The following is a 14,978-nucleotide window of genomic DNA, read 5'->3' as shown; positions in this document are numbered from 1 at the left end:
CCTTTAAGTGTCCCCCCCCCGCCCCCCCCCCCGTGAGGTACCTACATAGCATTTCATGTTCCCACCACTTGAGTGTGGTGCCCATCGCGTGGGTTGGGTGGAATGAGGCAGATCTGACCTGGGGAGACGTGAAGCAAGTGTCCCTGCCCTGAGGTCTGGCGCGATCTCAGCCACCTTCCCCATTGACTCCTCTGCTTGGGGCACGTCTCCTTTCGCAGGTCCAAAGTGAAGACGGTGCATGAACGGATCCCCTTGGCGGGCCTGAGCAAGCTGCCCAGCATCCCTCAGATTGCCAAGGTAAAAGCCAAGCCCCGAGAGAAGGTGGTTTCCTCTTCTGGCCCAGGGCTGGCCTCTGGGTGGGAGTGCAGGCTTGTCCTTTGGGGCAGGGAAGGCCACTGTACTCTTTGGCCCTTGACTGCCGGGATGGGGTTGGCAAGCAGGGTGGGGGTGGGGTGGGGGGGGCTGTTGGCAGACACCTCTGTCTTCCCGGTCACCCTCCCTATCTCATCCTCAGTATAATCCGGGGCCTCTGCCCCCGAGTTCACAGCTAGTTCAGGAGACAGGAGATGTGGAAAGGGAGGGCTGGGTATGGAGTATAGGACTTCAGAGGAGGAAGAGGAGGGAGGGGTGGCCAGGGAGCCTCCACAGCAGAGGAGAGTTGGGCTTAGGGATGGCTGGGCTGTTGATGCAAATGGAGGAGCCCTCAGGCAGCAGCCACCAGCTGGCGGGCGGGGAGAGAGGGGTTGGGGGGAAGGGGGAGGTTGTGGGGGTTGTGTCTGTTCTGGGATCCTGGGAACTTGGGAGCCGAATCAGCCAGTGGGAAGAGAAGGATGGTCAGCTGGATCCGCACTTAGGGAGCGGGAATGCTGGGGGGAATTGTGCCCAGTGCCTTCGGTGGCCTCACTTCATCAGGAACCCAGGAAGTTAGTTGACTTCCCTGGCCACTGGATAGTGAGCAGCAGCGTCCGGATCCAACGCCAGGCCCCCCGACACCGCAGGCCCTGGCCTCCCGTGCGCTTTCCCCAGTGGGCAGGGGAGCCCAGATGCTCTCCAGATGTGGTTCCTGAACTGTGTGTTCTCTTTCCCTACTCAGGCGTTCTGCGATGACGCAGTGGGACTGAAATTCAGCCCTGTCCTGTACCCCAAGGTGAGACGTCCCCCCTCCCCTCCCCCAGGGCTCCGCGGCTGGGCTGGGATCTGTACACCAGGGGCTCTGTGGGAATCCTCTGCATCTTGGTGGGGGTTTGTGGGGTCTCTGTGATAAACCTCCATGTCTCCCCTCTCCCTGCTCATCCTTCACAAACTGGCCACGCCTGGGTCTCCGGCTTGAGACGTCCTCAGCTGTGTGCAGGTGGCAGAGGGCTAGCACGGTGGCAGCTTCTCCACCTTCCAGCTCCCCTGCTCCTGCAGCCCTGATCAGCGCTGGGGGATGTTGCACCTCTAGCTGGGGATGGAGGCTGGTGCAGACCTGGTCAGCCATCCCAGGAGAGTGAGGGGGCAGAAGGCAGAACCCCACTAAAAAGGAAGAGGCCGGACTGCAGCTCCTCATTGACAATGCTGCCGCAGCTCTGAGGCCTTACAAGCCCCTGCTCGGCCCTACATCATAAACCGGCTGGTTCTAGTTATTGGTTTCCTTAGGACTGTCCTGGTCTTCACCCTGGTTCTGATGTGGGCGTGGGGGCGGAGGGGGGAGCAATAATAACACAACAAACCAACAACCCACCGAAGAACCATTATGGCGGGACAGGACTTACATCACCACAGACAGCGAATTGCATTAGATCGGCCGCAGGAAGGGGCTCCGTGCACCCACTGCTGCTTCGTGAGCCGGCGGGGTCTGGAGAGAGGCTGGGTCAGCGCTGTGGCCCCTGGGCTTGCTGGGGCAGGTCCGGTCCATGCCCGAGTCCCAGTTCTGACAGCCAGGAAGCACGAGCTGAAATGTTTGGAGGGGAAGGGAGGCTCTATCCTGGCTGGACCTCCAGAACCCCCTGGAACAGACACCTTAAATGTTCACGATTGGATAGGACACTCTGCTGATGGCTGAGCTCATGACAGGGCCTCTGCACAGAGAAGGTGCCAGAGCCCTTCTCTCAGGCACCTCTTCCCAGCGCTCTGAGCATCCATAGGCACTTAGCGGTAATAGGCTGCGCTCCAATGAACACTTTCTATCACTCCAAATGCCCTTCTATTTATAATTAAAGCTGGATTAGTGAGGTTTAACCAAACATTACAGCCCCACCATAAAGGCCCCACTTAACGACCAGTTGGGCAGTTTTTGTTGTCAGATCATATCCACGGAGAGAGCCTGATGACGCCCATGTGCATAGTTCTCTCTGTCGCTTGGGAAGCCTCCTGCTCTGGTAGCAATGCAGGAGCAGCTTTCATGTTTTCTACATTTGAAGGACTGCTTAGTCCGGCTGGGATGTTACTCTGGCTGGTGTGAGTGTGTGTGTGTGTTTAAAATTCACAGAGTTTAGAATGTTCCTTGGAAGGTCTCCATGGCCGGGTGCCTCTTCCCTGGCAGGGCAGCTGCTCTGCTCCTCTGAGTCATCCCAGCAGCGAGTGGGTGGCTCCCTGCGGGTCGGCCAGCGGTGCTTTCCAGGGGGAGCCGACAAGTGTCCATTTCCCAGGCAGCTGTGGGCCTCCCAGAGACATGTCATGTGTGGCAACCTAACACGGGCCTCATATTGCGGCCAGACAAGTTGCGCCTGGTTTGTATCCCCCGTAACATGAGGTTGGATCCCTCCTTTTTATTGCAAAGGATATCCCAATAGCATCCAAATCTTCCCTCCCCCACTGAGCTGGGTCCACTCTAATCTTTCTGGGGAATTACATTGATGATGATGATGATGATGATGATGATGATGATGATGACAGCTGCTCTGTGCTCAGCACTTTAAGTGCTTGGTCTCATTGAATCTTCACAACCACACATCTCCATTTCACGGATGAGGAAACCGAGGCGCAGAGAAGTTAAGTGTCTCACTCGGATCTGTAAAGGTAAAAGCAGCAGACTCCCAATTGGAGTTTAGCGTTTCTGACCCCCAGATACCTACTCTTGGAAGCGCAATGGAAAATTAGATAAAACCAGTGGTCAGGTTTCTTGGCCCTTTGCGGATTGTATTGGGTGTGTCCCTCCTCACAGGGGGCTTCGTAGACTCTCACTTACAGATAAAGGGGATTAAAGTCCGGCAGGAGCAGTGCCTTGTCAAAATCACCTGCTGATTACAGGTGGAAGGAGAGCTGGTGTCACCCTCGCTTACCAGTTTTGGGGGCCTGGCTTCACTTTTCACACCAGAGGTAACACACCGGGGTAACATCAGTTCCCGGAGTCCGGCTGGCCCCCCTGTGTGCCCAGGCCTTGGCTGGCACATCTGGATGGGAACGGAATCAGTGATCCAGAGGTTTGGCCACGACTGGGGAACGCTCAGGTGTGGAGACATAGCTAAGAGCTTTGGAGTTGCATCCTGACCGCCTACTTCTGACTACACCCTCTCTCCCCTTCTACGTGTGGGTGTCTCATGTCAGGGGGCACACCCTCCACTGAAATGGGTGCTTCCCCCTCCATTTCCCTCCAAATTAGTAAACAATCTGATTTTTCTTCCCACATTTTCCAGGCCTCCCACATGATTGTGTCCTATGATGAGCATGATGTCAAGAACACATTCAAATTTGGGGTCATTTATCAAAAAGCCAAGCAGGTAAGCACCACAAATCCATACTGGTCACCATAGCCTCTGGGTTCTCACTGGGGAATCTTTATTTCTTCCCCCAAGTACAAGAGCCCTGTACCATGTTCTTGAATATCTTGAATACAACGATTTTTAGTGTGAGTTAGACTGGAGGTGTGTGAGGAGTGGGGGACTCCTCACACAGAGGCCTGCAGAGCCTTTAAGCGGCAATGTAGTTTTCCATGCAGTAAATTCTAAATCTCCCCAGCTGCCTTAGCTCCTCTGCCGGTCACAACAAGAAAAACCAGACTGGGCAGAGGGAATGGATTAGCCCCAGCTGCTCTCTTTGCCCACCGTCCTCCCAGCTGGCGAGAGCTTTCTCTCCCCAGACGTCAGTAGTGCGGGAGCCAGTTGTGTGCTTTCGTGCCCAAATCGGTGTTCAGCGACGTCATGTTTGTAGCTGGAATTCAGCTACGGTGGAGGTATTTGCACCATGGTAATTGGCAAACACCAGGGCTTCTATTTCCTAGTTTGGAGAACTGGTTGTTAAAAAATTTACCTGTGCACCCACTGCTCCCCCCGCCCCCTCTGCCTCTTTTAGCTTTGTAGTTACCAGTAGTGTTTCTCAAAATGTGTTCCATGAGACAGTCTAGTGAAGTACTCTGTGAACAAATGACACGGAGGGGGTTTGGTTGTCCAGAAACGTTTTAAAGGCTCTAAGAACCCCCATGTGAAAGAACTCCTTATAACTCTGTCGCATCTTTATTAACCTCCTGAGAAGTAGCCTGCTTGAACAGGCTAATGATGCCTCACCAAGGTTTTATGAAAGAAGGTTCCACACTCATTTTTTCTTTGTATCATCCAGGATCCTAGCATGGGACTTCGTATAATTACACTCATAATGTTTTGTGATGTGAATTAACGAGTGGATAAAAGTTTTGGCCCTGCTAACGGTAGCTCAACAGTACCTTTCATTTTTATCCGTGGAGTTTCCCCCCCCCCTCCCCCCCCCCCCCCGTGTGTGTCTGGCTACATAATAGCCGACTTCCTTGTCTGAAGATATTAGACCACAAGAAACATGTGTTCGCTTAAAAACACTCTAATTAAGTGAAGAGTTTAGGAGCTGAAAAACCAACACAGATAAATCATGTAATTGAAGGGAGATTATTCAGGTAGCCGCTCTGATTGTTTTCACATATTGCGTTTTTATTTTGTACAGCTCTGCTCATGTAACCCACCTAATTAAAGCTCGTTGCTTGTGAAATTTACCAAAGCAGATCTCATAAAGTGATTACAATCCAGTGTTCCAGCAAAGTTGTAATTACTGAACACTAACCATCCACCTCCAAGCAGGAGTCTGTTGTTTATGTACCTGATGCTGTGGAGGCAAGGTGGGGGCGCGCAGGGAGATGTCTTTTTTTTTTTTAAACTTGGCAGATTGTTGTTCTGCAAACCTACGGCCTGGGGACATTTAATGTGAACATTTGTTGCATGAAAGCCCTATGCTGGTCGCAGGGTATAAATAAGCCCCATCTAACTCTTCTGTTTGTCAGGCACTGTGCTAAGCATTGTGGGGGATACAAGTGATGACCAAGACCCCCTCCCTGAGTGCATGGTCAAGCTCAAGGCCAGTACAAAATAAAGATAATGCTCATACCAGGCTGGGTATAAGTCTGGAGAGAGCTCCAGCTGAAATGTTTTCCCAGAAGGAGATGCTGTTGTCTGGAGCTAGTTGTTCTCCCACACTTTGGCGGCATAACCTGGGGCCGATGGGATGCTGGGCCAGAGTTGGGATGCCTTCCTGGCACGCTAAGAAAGTTTTCTGTGCAGGGCTAGATGGTAAATATTTTAGACTTCATGGGCCTACTGTCTCTGTTGTGGCCACTCAACTCTGCCTCTGCAGTGCAAAGGCAGCCAAAGGCAATATGTAAATGAGTTGGCCCGATTGTGTTCCAATAAAATTTTATTTATAAAAACAGGCAGCAGGCCAGACTTGGCCCACAGGGCTAGTTTGCAGGCCTCTGCTAGAGCGTGGTGTGCCCCAAACTTCAGACATTCACAAACCATACTCAGTATCGTTTGTCCCACTCTATGGCACTGTTACAGTTTTTATCACACCTCTGCTATCAATTGCGTAATATTTTCTTTAAAAGTTTCTTCAACGAAAATGCATTATTTATTATTTTTAATATGTTTTTATTGATTTCAGAGAGGAAGGGAGGGGGAGAGAGAGATAGAAACATCCATGAAGAGAGTGAATCATTGATTGACTGCTTCCTGTATGCCCCCTACTGGGGATTGAGCCCACAATCCCAATATATGCCCTACCCAGGGATCGAACTGGGACCTCCTGGTTCATAGGTTGACGCTCTACCACTGAGCCATGCCGGCCGGGCTGAAATGCATTTATTTTTAAAGGAAATTTGTATATTGATACTCTAATTGGAAAATCAGTATCGTTGTACATGAAATGAAGGTGGTTCTAAACAGAAATACTGTAAAAATTAAAAGTTACTGAAGTCTGACTGGATTCTGTTACCCGTTGAAGGGTTGGAACCTGGGCTCAGCTCTTTTTTGTCTAATGTGCTCGTTAAGGAGGTGTTAAAGAACACCTGTTGGGGACTTTCTCCTTCAAGTGGTGGTGCAGACTGGAGTGTCTGCGTCATCTGAGGCTGCTCGTGGCCATCTGTGGATGCTTGCGGAGCCCTCAGCTGTTTGCAGGTCCTGCCACGGTGGGAGAGCCTGTTGATCGGTGGGCCACTCAGTGTTTCAAGCCTGTCACAATTGTAGAGCCTACTACTGTTTTTAGCTTTGCCTTCTATTTAAAAACGTTATTAAACTTCTAATTTTTAGATATTTGTAGATTTACATGTAGTTGTAAGAAATTTATAGAAAGATCTGTGTACCCTTTACCCAGTTTCCCCCACCGGTAATCCTATATAATAAAGAGCTAATATGCTAATTAGACCGGATGGCAGAATGACCTTCCTGAACGACCTTTCGGATGACCTTCAGAACAACCAGTGGGTGTGGGGTGGGGCCTCAAGGCAGCTGGGGGTGCGAGGGCCTATTCTTGCATGATTTTCGTTTATCAGGCCTCTAGTGTCTTATAAAACTAATAGGGGCCTGGTGCACAGATTTGTGCACTGATGGTGTCCCTTGGCCCACCCTGTGGGGCTCTCTGACATCCCCTGAGGACTTCTGGATTGCAAGAGGGTGCAGGCAAGGCCAAGGGACCCCACTGGTGCACTGGGCCTCTAGTATGCATATAAGATCTTTGGTTAATCTCTTCCCACCCTCCCCCTTTCTCCCTCCCGATTTCTCTCTGAGATTCATCAGTCTGTTCAATGTTTCCATGCCTGTGGTTTCTGCTCCTATGTTGAGCGTCTTCCCCCTGGTGGTCAGTGTGGGTCATAGCTACCAGCCGGTTGGCTGGTCGCTTAGTCTTTTATATATATAGACTAGAGGCCTGTTGCACGAAGAGATTCGTGCAATAGGCCTTCCTTTCCCCTGGCTGCTGGCACTGGTTTGCCTCTGGCACCTGGGGCCCAGGCCTTCGCCCTGGCTGAGTTCTGGCTGGAGCCGGCCCTGGAAACGTCAGGCTTCGCTTCTCCACCGGCCCCAGAGCTGTGAGGCCTCACTGCTTCGCCGGCCCCGGAAACGTCAGGCTTCACTCCACCGCTTGGAGCCTACGTATGCAAATTAACCACCATCTTTGTTGGTGGTTAATTTGCATATCATGCTGATTAGCCAATGGGAGGCGTAGCGAAGGTATGGTCAATTACCATGTTTGTCTATTATTAGATAAGATAGTGCAATATCACAACCGTGCAATTCATGGGTCTTATTCTGACTTCCCCAGTTTTATATGTGCTCATCTGGTGTGTGTGTGTGTGTGTGTGTGTGTGTGTATTTCATTCTATATAATTTTATCACATGTTTAGGTTAGACAGTCAAGATACAGAATTCCAGTGCACTTTTTGCTTTTAGGACATCTTGTGTTTTCTTTTTGTAACCACGCCAATCTCCCTCCTGCCTCTTATGCTCCCTTCCTTCCCCCTCCAGTCTCTAACTCTTGGCAACTACTAATCTGTTCTCCAATTTCTAAAACCTTGTCCTTTCAAAAATGTTTTCTGAATCTCATCTTACAGGATATAAAGTTTTGGGATTGGCTTTTTTCCTCTTGGTGAAATTCATCCAAGTGTTGCAGCATGTCAAGAGTTTATTCTTTTTTATGGCTGAGTAGTATTCCATGGTGTGGGTGTACCACTGTCTGTTTAACCATTCACCCATTGACCAAAAGCTGGGTTGTTTCCAGGTTTTGGGTATTCTGAATAAAGCTGCTTTGAATATTTGTAGACAGGTTTTTATGAGCCTAAGTTTTTACTTTTGTGGGATAAATGCCCAGCGGTACAATTGCTGGGTTATAAGGTACCTATATGCTTACTTCTGTAAGAAACTGCCAAACTATTTTTGAGAGTGGTTGTTCCATTGTGCATTCCTACCAGCAATATTTGATTGGTCTGTTATCTCCACATCCTTGGCAGCATTGGGTGTTGTTAGTATTTTTTATTTTGTCTGTTCTGGTAGATGTGCAGTGATACCTCATTATATTTATATCTTATTATTATTTTAATTTGCATTTCTCTAATGGCTGATAATGTTGAACATCTTTTCATATGCTTATTTGCCATCTGTATATTCTCTTAGGTGAAATGATTGTCATGTCTTTTGACTATTTTCTTTTTTTTATTAGCATAGTAATAGAAACTTCAAAAGGAAAGTTAATCACAGTAGACCCTAATCCTTAAAATAGAAAGCAGAAGTAAGACGAGGATGCTATTTACAACCACAATCTTCTGTATCTCTGAACAGTACAGAAGGATTCCAAGAGAAAGATTAAGATGGCTGACTGTTGATTATATTCTAATTGGGTCATTTTTTACTGTTGAGTTAAAATTTTAAAAAAAACAACCTTTAAACCTTTATTGAAGTATAACTCAGATACCATATAGTTCACAGTGGTATGTGGATTATATCTAAATAAAGTGTACAGTTCAGTTGAATATTCACAGAATTATGCAACTATCGCCACTATCTAACTCCAGAACATTCCCATCAACCCCAAAGAAAGTCTACATTCATTAGCAGTCACTCTCCATCACCACTCTCTTACCTCCTGGTAACCACCAATCGACTTTCTGTCTCTATGGGTTTCCTGGTCTGGACATTTCATGTAAATGGAATCATAACATGCGGCCTTTTGTGTCTGGCGTCTGTCACTTAGCATAATGTTTTCGAGATTCATCCATGCTGTAGCATGAGTCAGCACTTTACGCCTTTTTATGGCTGAAGAATATTCCATTGTATGGACGTACCACATGTTGTGTATTCATTTGTCAGCTGATGGACCTTTCAGCTGTTCCCATTTTGGGGCTTTTATGAAGAATGCTGCTATTAACGTTCCAAGTTTTTGTGTGGACTTGTGTTTTTATGTCTCTTCGATATATTCTTAGGAGTGGAATTGTGGGTCTTATGGTAATGCTCTGTTGAGCCTTTTGAGGAACTGCCAGACTTTCCAAAGTGACAGCGCCATCTATATTCCCCCAGCAGCATATGTGGATTCTGATCTTTCTACACCCTCACCAACACTTGCCTTTCTTTTTGATCCTAGCCATCAGTGTGCGTGAAGTAGTATCTTCTTGTGGTTTTGGTTATGATTGAGTTTTAAGAGTTCTTTGTATATTCTAGGTAGGAGTCCTTGGTCAGAAGTCCAGCTATCAGTTTTCACTTACGGATTGGTTTTTGGCACCCTAAGAGCTCTTTGCTTCAGCTTTGGTTTTTGGTGTATGGGAGGACGCTCAATTAACTGAGCCCCACCTTTGTACTGACCAGCAGCTTGTGTTTGAAGAGAAAGTCCTCATTAACCAGCCCCCCACATCCAGGTCTGTGAGTGAGCCCCAGTCCTTCCTCCAGGCCAGGACAGACCCACTGGATGGCGATTGTGGTGGGGGACGGGGAGAAGGAGAGAAAGGGGCCGGTAACTGGACAACCACGTTCCTTCCTTTGGCACCAAGAAGTCTCTTTCTAACTCCTGCCCTGGCCTGTTTGTCTTCCAGACCCTGGAGGAGGAGCTGTTTGGGAACAACGAGGAGAGCCCAGCTTTCAGGGAGTTCTTGGACCTGCTGGGGGACACCATCACCCTGCAGGACTTCAAAGGGTAGGTGCCAGCCACCTGATGCTTCAGCCACCTGATGGCTTCAGCCCCACGGATGAGGACTTGGAGGAAGGGCAAGGGGCGACAGCTGAGTTTCAGGGAGGGCATGTGAGACTTAAAAACATACACAAGAGCCCAGCTGGTGTGGCTCAGTGGTTGAGCATTGACCTATGAACCAGGAGGTCACAGTTTGATTCCCGGTCGGGGTGCATGCCCGGGTTGCGGGCTTGATGCAGGAGGCAGCTGATCAATGATTCTCTCTCATCATTGATGTTTCTATCTCTCCCTCTCTCTTGCTCTCTGAAATCAATAAAAATATATAACTCCCCCCCCCCCCCCCCGACACACACACAGGAAACACGGGGTTGATTTTCAGCAAATGATCAACACTCCAAGGGGACAGGAGCCCAGGGGATAATCAAGGACGCAGGTTATCTGAAAGGCGTTGACACCGGCCTGGGACGCATGATGAAGCTGCTCCCGCTCAGATGCGCCTTCCTAATTACATTTGGCTCAGACCGAGAGCTTAATGAATCCACCTTCCCTATCACTCACCTGCCAGCATTCAGGGAAGCGGGCCCTGTGCTGTTCGGGGGAAATGATCCATTTTAGATCAGACACAGGAAGAATGGCTAACTAAGAGTTGGTAGAAATACAGTAGCCCACACCCCTAGCCCCCTCCCCCTGGCAGGAATCTATGCCACCGTCCGTGGTTCTCCAAGTGGACAGAAAGCATATGGGAGCTATTGCTTGGAAAACTCTGGCCTTTGGTTTTCCTTGGCAAAGGCCACCTTTGGGAGGGACCTTCAGACCTGGCCGGACTGTGCCGTGCGTCATGGCCGGCATGCGGCAGCCCCGAATTCCCCTCTCCAGCAGCCACGTTAACAGGATCTCCCAACGCGTGTGAGAACTCCCAGGCCTGTCAGGCAGTAGGTGTTCTGGAATCCCTAGGTGTTCTTCCTCTGCTTCCTTCTCCCCTCTTCCTTCCCCTCCCCCCCTCTCCCTCCATTCTCCTTTCCTTCAAGGTCGTCTCTGTCCGGCCTCAGTCTCACATGGGTTACAGTTCCGCCTCCATTACTTGGTAGCTCTATGACTTTGGACACGTGACTTAACCTCTGCAAGCCTCAGTTTCCTCACCTGTGAAAGGGAGATAGACAGTGCTGACCCCACAGGTTGCTGGGGGTTAAGGCAGATCACACCACCTCCATTGACCCCAAGGTGCCATCTTTGTAAGGTGCTTCCAGATTTCACAGATCGTAAAATGCGAAAGGATGTGTCTTGAATAGATGCAATAAAGTCTGTTAAAACCAGGAAGGACCCCAGAGGTCATGTCGTCCTATCCCTTTACTTTTTAAATTTACTGATTTATTTCTGTTAATCCTCACCTGAGGATAGTTTTCCATTGACTTTTAGAGAGAGTGGAAGGGGAGGGAAGGAGAGAGGGAGGGAAGAGAGAGAGAGAGAGAGAGAGAGAGAGAGAGAGAGAGAGAGAGAGGTGAGAGAGACACATCGATTGGTTGCCTCCCGTATGTGCCCCAATGGGGCTGGGGATCAAACCAGCAACCCAGGACCATGTCCTTGACCCGGAATCAATCCCGAGGCTCTCCGGTGCACAGGCCAAAGCTCTGACCACCAAGCCATGCTGGCCAAGGCCTACCCCTTTATTTTACAGAGAAAGGAAATGGGCCCAGAGAGATGAAGGGAGATGCCAAGCCATGGGCTGACTTAGGGGCAGAAGCAGGCCTAGAGCCTGGAGCGCCTGACCCCGGCCCGCGTGCTTTCTGCCACGCCGGCCGAGCGCATTTCCTGGACCGTATTGCAGAGCCTGGGGGGACTGATGTCCAGGGTCTATTTGATTTCATCTTCTTAAAGGAACCTGCATCCTCCTCTTCGTGCTGAAGAATGTGATCCGTGGCTAGCAGCCCCGTGTCCATAAAGGAAGAAGGGGCAGCTGCCAGAAGCCACCCAGTTCCTTAGCTCCTTTCCTGCCTGTGGGGAGATAGCAGGAGAGGGGCCTCCTTGGGTACCTACCTCCAGGCTGGGTGCTGCTGTGTGGGGTCCAGTCCCCACATCGGACGCCGGCTGGCCAGAAGTCAGGCACCTGTCACCTCTTCAGGCTGACTCTGGAGGCTCCTATGGGGCTCACCGCCACCCAGCAGGATGGCCGGTTACCTGGGCTTTGGGCCGAGGACAAGGACATGGCCTTGCAGGGAGCATAGGCTGGTGCACAGCCTTAGGGGCCACTGGCACCCAGGACAGCACTCGTCTGGGATTGTGGGTGGACGACCTCCCTTCCCACATGACTTACGTTATGGAGGGGACGCAGCCAAAGCTTGGAATTCGTCTTTGTCTTTTCAGTGTGGGTTTCTGGGCGGACGCCAGGGCTCGTCTGCTCAGAAGGGCAGACCCGCCTGCTCTCCCCGCATCACCGTCTCTCAGCCAACCCTCCACGCCCCTTCACCTGCCCCATGTTTTTAGGGAAAGTTGCGCCAAGTTGCCCACTAACCCCCACTCTCTCTCCCCGTGGCACTTGCCCCGTTTTTTGTGCTGACAGTTTCCGAGGAGGCCTGGATGTCACCCACGGACAGACGGGGGTGGAGTCGGTGTACACGATATTTCGGGACAGGGAGATCATGTTTCACGTCTCCACAAAGCTGCCCTTTACCGAGGGAGACGCCCAGCAGGTAACCGGGGGCGGGAGGGATCTGGGAGCCTGGGCCGTGGGGGGTGAGAGTCTTCTGGGCCCACCTACCGGAGGGAGTGCACCCCCTCCCCTTTCACCACCAAGAGGTCCGTCTGTCCAGCGGTGCTGTTCCCCTCACAGCCTGTTCTATTGCACTATCTCACCAACGCCGACAGGACAGCAGGGCTGAGGGTTACCCCGCTCTGACCAGGGAGCACTGCCGCTCGGTGTGGTCAAAAGACTGTGTCCCAGCTGCTTGGGGCAGAGCTGGGAGCGGAGCCCAGGGGCCCTGGTCACGTGGGGGGAGGTGGTGAAGAGTCCCGACGGGGTCTGCAGATGTCCTTGACACCAGCTCTGTGCTTCGGGGTATGTGATTCTGGGCGAGCGGTTATCTCGTGGCCTCAGTGTTCCCATCTGTAAAATGGGGATAGCGCCATGTGTGTCCGAGCGTTGTTGTGGGGATCACACCTGGTTCTGAATGTAGGACCCAGTACGATGCCGGGCGTGCGGCAGGCTTCCTATCTGACAGCTGTTTGCTACCCAGACCATGAGGCTTGTGCCTGCTTCCTGCCCCAGTGATGTCACTGGTTAGTGCACAAGACACCTCCCTCCCCCCAGCTTTTCTAGTCTCACAGCCTCGGCTCCCAGGGTCCCAGCGCTCGCAGCACACCTGCTGGTGGGCAGGAATTGAGCCCCTCCCTCAACCCGAGAACCTGGAGGAGACCTCGCTCCCAGGGTTTTCCTGCGCACCCTCTCCGTTGCTGCGTCTGATGCTGTGTCCCCAGGGAAGGCCTGGCTTTTTCCTTGTTGAGCCCCGAATCCAGCAGCTGATCTCTGGCTGCTGCACCCCGCCCTTTGCCTTCTCAGTCTCTTAGGAGCATAAGCAGGGAAGGTAGGCCTTTCGCCAGATGCCGGCCCATCCGTCTCTGAGTAGGGGATGGGGAGGGAGCACAAATGTAATACTGTAAACAGTGCTCGGCTTCTATGGAAAAATAGGAAATTGGCAAATGGGACTGTGATTTGGCTCTAAAATAACCACTGAATGTTCCAGAAACAAATGGGACAGGATTCCTTTGTAGCCAAAGCAGGTTTTCTCTGTGTTTCACCCCAGTCTCTGTCCCCTCACCGCCCCTCCCGCCACCTGAGGGCCCTTCTCCGCCCGCGTTCAGCCTCACCGGTGTTAAGTGGGAAGTATGTCGAGACTGGCTGTTGGCAAGGGCTGAATAAATATTAATTTTCTCTTCCCAAGAAACGAGATGGTGTGTGTAGAATAAGGGAGAGAATTTGTGTACAAGTGCCCAGCACTGGGCTCAGTATATAAAACTGGGCTCAGTATATAAAACGGGTGTGCATTGTGGCCATCATCTTCCAACAAGAAACTCAAAGTGAAGCTTAGGGCCTGCATGCAGTAGGTGCTTAATAAAGGAACAAATGCACAGGCAAGCACCTCGCCAGGACTTGGTGTACAGGAGGGCCTTGTCATTTGAAATCGTGCGTGTGGATAGCCCAGCACGGCTCCTGCCGCACAGCAGGTGCGTGGTGACTGAGCTCACCTGTGAGAGCACCTGGCCCAGTTTGCGGTACTGAGTCAGGGTTGGCTTTCTCTCTCCCCCGTGACCTCCACGAAGCCATGTTGCCCCTGTGTCTCTAAGCATGGTTCTGCTCCCCTCTGGTGTAGAATGATCTGCCGCCTCATCCCTGCTCACCCACATTCCCATCAATTGTCCCTCCCTACTACCCCCTCTTCCAGGAAGCCTTCTCAGATTACCCTCAGGTCTCTGACTTTGCCCTCTTCCCTGTCCCCTGCCCCCCACAGTGGCAGGCATTGGTGTGCAGGAGCTGATTCACCGCTTGCAGGCTGGTGGCCTTATTCCTGTTCTCAGGGAGCTTCACCTGTGTTTGTGTTTCTCCTGGATCACTTGGGCAAAACCTGGGCCTCCACTTTGAACTCTTCCCCCCGAGTCCCGAGTGTGAGCTCTGCACACTCTAGAGTTCAGTGAGATGCCTGCTAGTCTCTACCTAACAACTCGGGCACCTTCCCCACTTTTTCCTTTTTGATGGCTTCTAAAGATGAAACCGAAAAGCTCCCCGGAGAGCGAGGTCTCCGAGTTCCAGGGTTTACGGATAAAGATAGCATAACGAGGCATTTCCTGTGTAGATCTATTCCGCTTTCAGGATGTTCCCAGCTGGCTTATGACAATGGGATGCTTTTTGTTTAGCTCCAGAGAAAGAGACACATTGGGAATGACATTGTGGCCATCATCTTCCAAGAGGAAAACACACCGTTTGTCCCAGATATGATTGCCTCCAACTTCCTGCACGCCTACATCGTGGTGCAGGCCGAGAGCCCGGGCACGGACGCCCCAGCCTACAAGGTGAGGGGAACGTCTCTTGGAGGGCGCGGTGG

The 14,978-nt window shown here is 51.2% G+C and overlaps 1 protein-coding gene across 15 annotated transcripts in view; it reads left to right on the top strand.

The window, feature by feature from the left end:
• Positions 1–14,978, top strand: part of RAP1GAP2 (RAP1 GTPase activating protein 2) — a 216,144-nt gene that overhangs the window by 169,572 nt on the left and 31,594 nt on the right. For all 15 annotated transcript variants that reach the window (XR_009449112.1, XR_009449111.1, XM_059669104.1 and 12 more), the window contains 6 exons: positions 219–297; positions 1,094–1,147; positions 3,618–3,701; positions 9,791–9,891; positions 12,443–12,572; positions 14,791–14,946. Coding sequence is in view for 13 of the 15 variants with exons in the window: in XM_059669104.1 (XP_059525087.1) it covers positions 219–297; positions 1,094–1,147; positions 3,618–3,701; positions 9,791–9,891; positions 12,443–12,572; positions 14,791–14,946 (604 nt within the window). In the remaining 2 variants the exon portion in view is untranslated. The remainder of the gene's footprint in view (positions 1–218; positions 298–1,093; positions 1,148–3,617; positions 3,702–9,790; positions 9,892–12,442; positions 12,573–14,790; positions 14,947–14,978) is intronic.

Source organism: Myotis daubentonii, chromosome 16 (assembly GCF_963259705.1).
Source record: "Myotis daubentonii chromosome 16, mMyoDau2.1, whole genome shotgun sequence".
Lineage (NCBI taxonomy): Eukaryota > Metazoa > Chordata > Mammalia > Chiroptera > Vespertilionidae > Myotis > Myotis daubentonii.
This window is presented reverse-complemented; position numbering and strand designations above follow the sequence as displayed.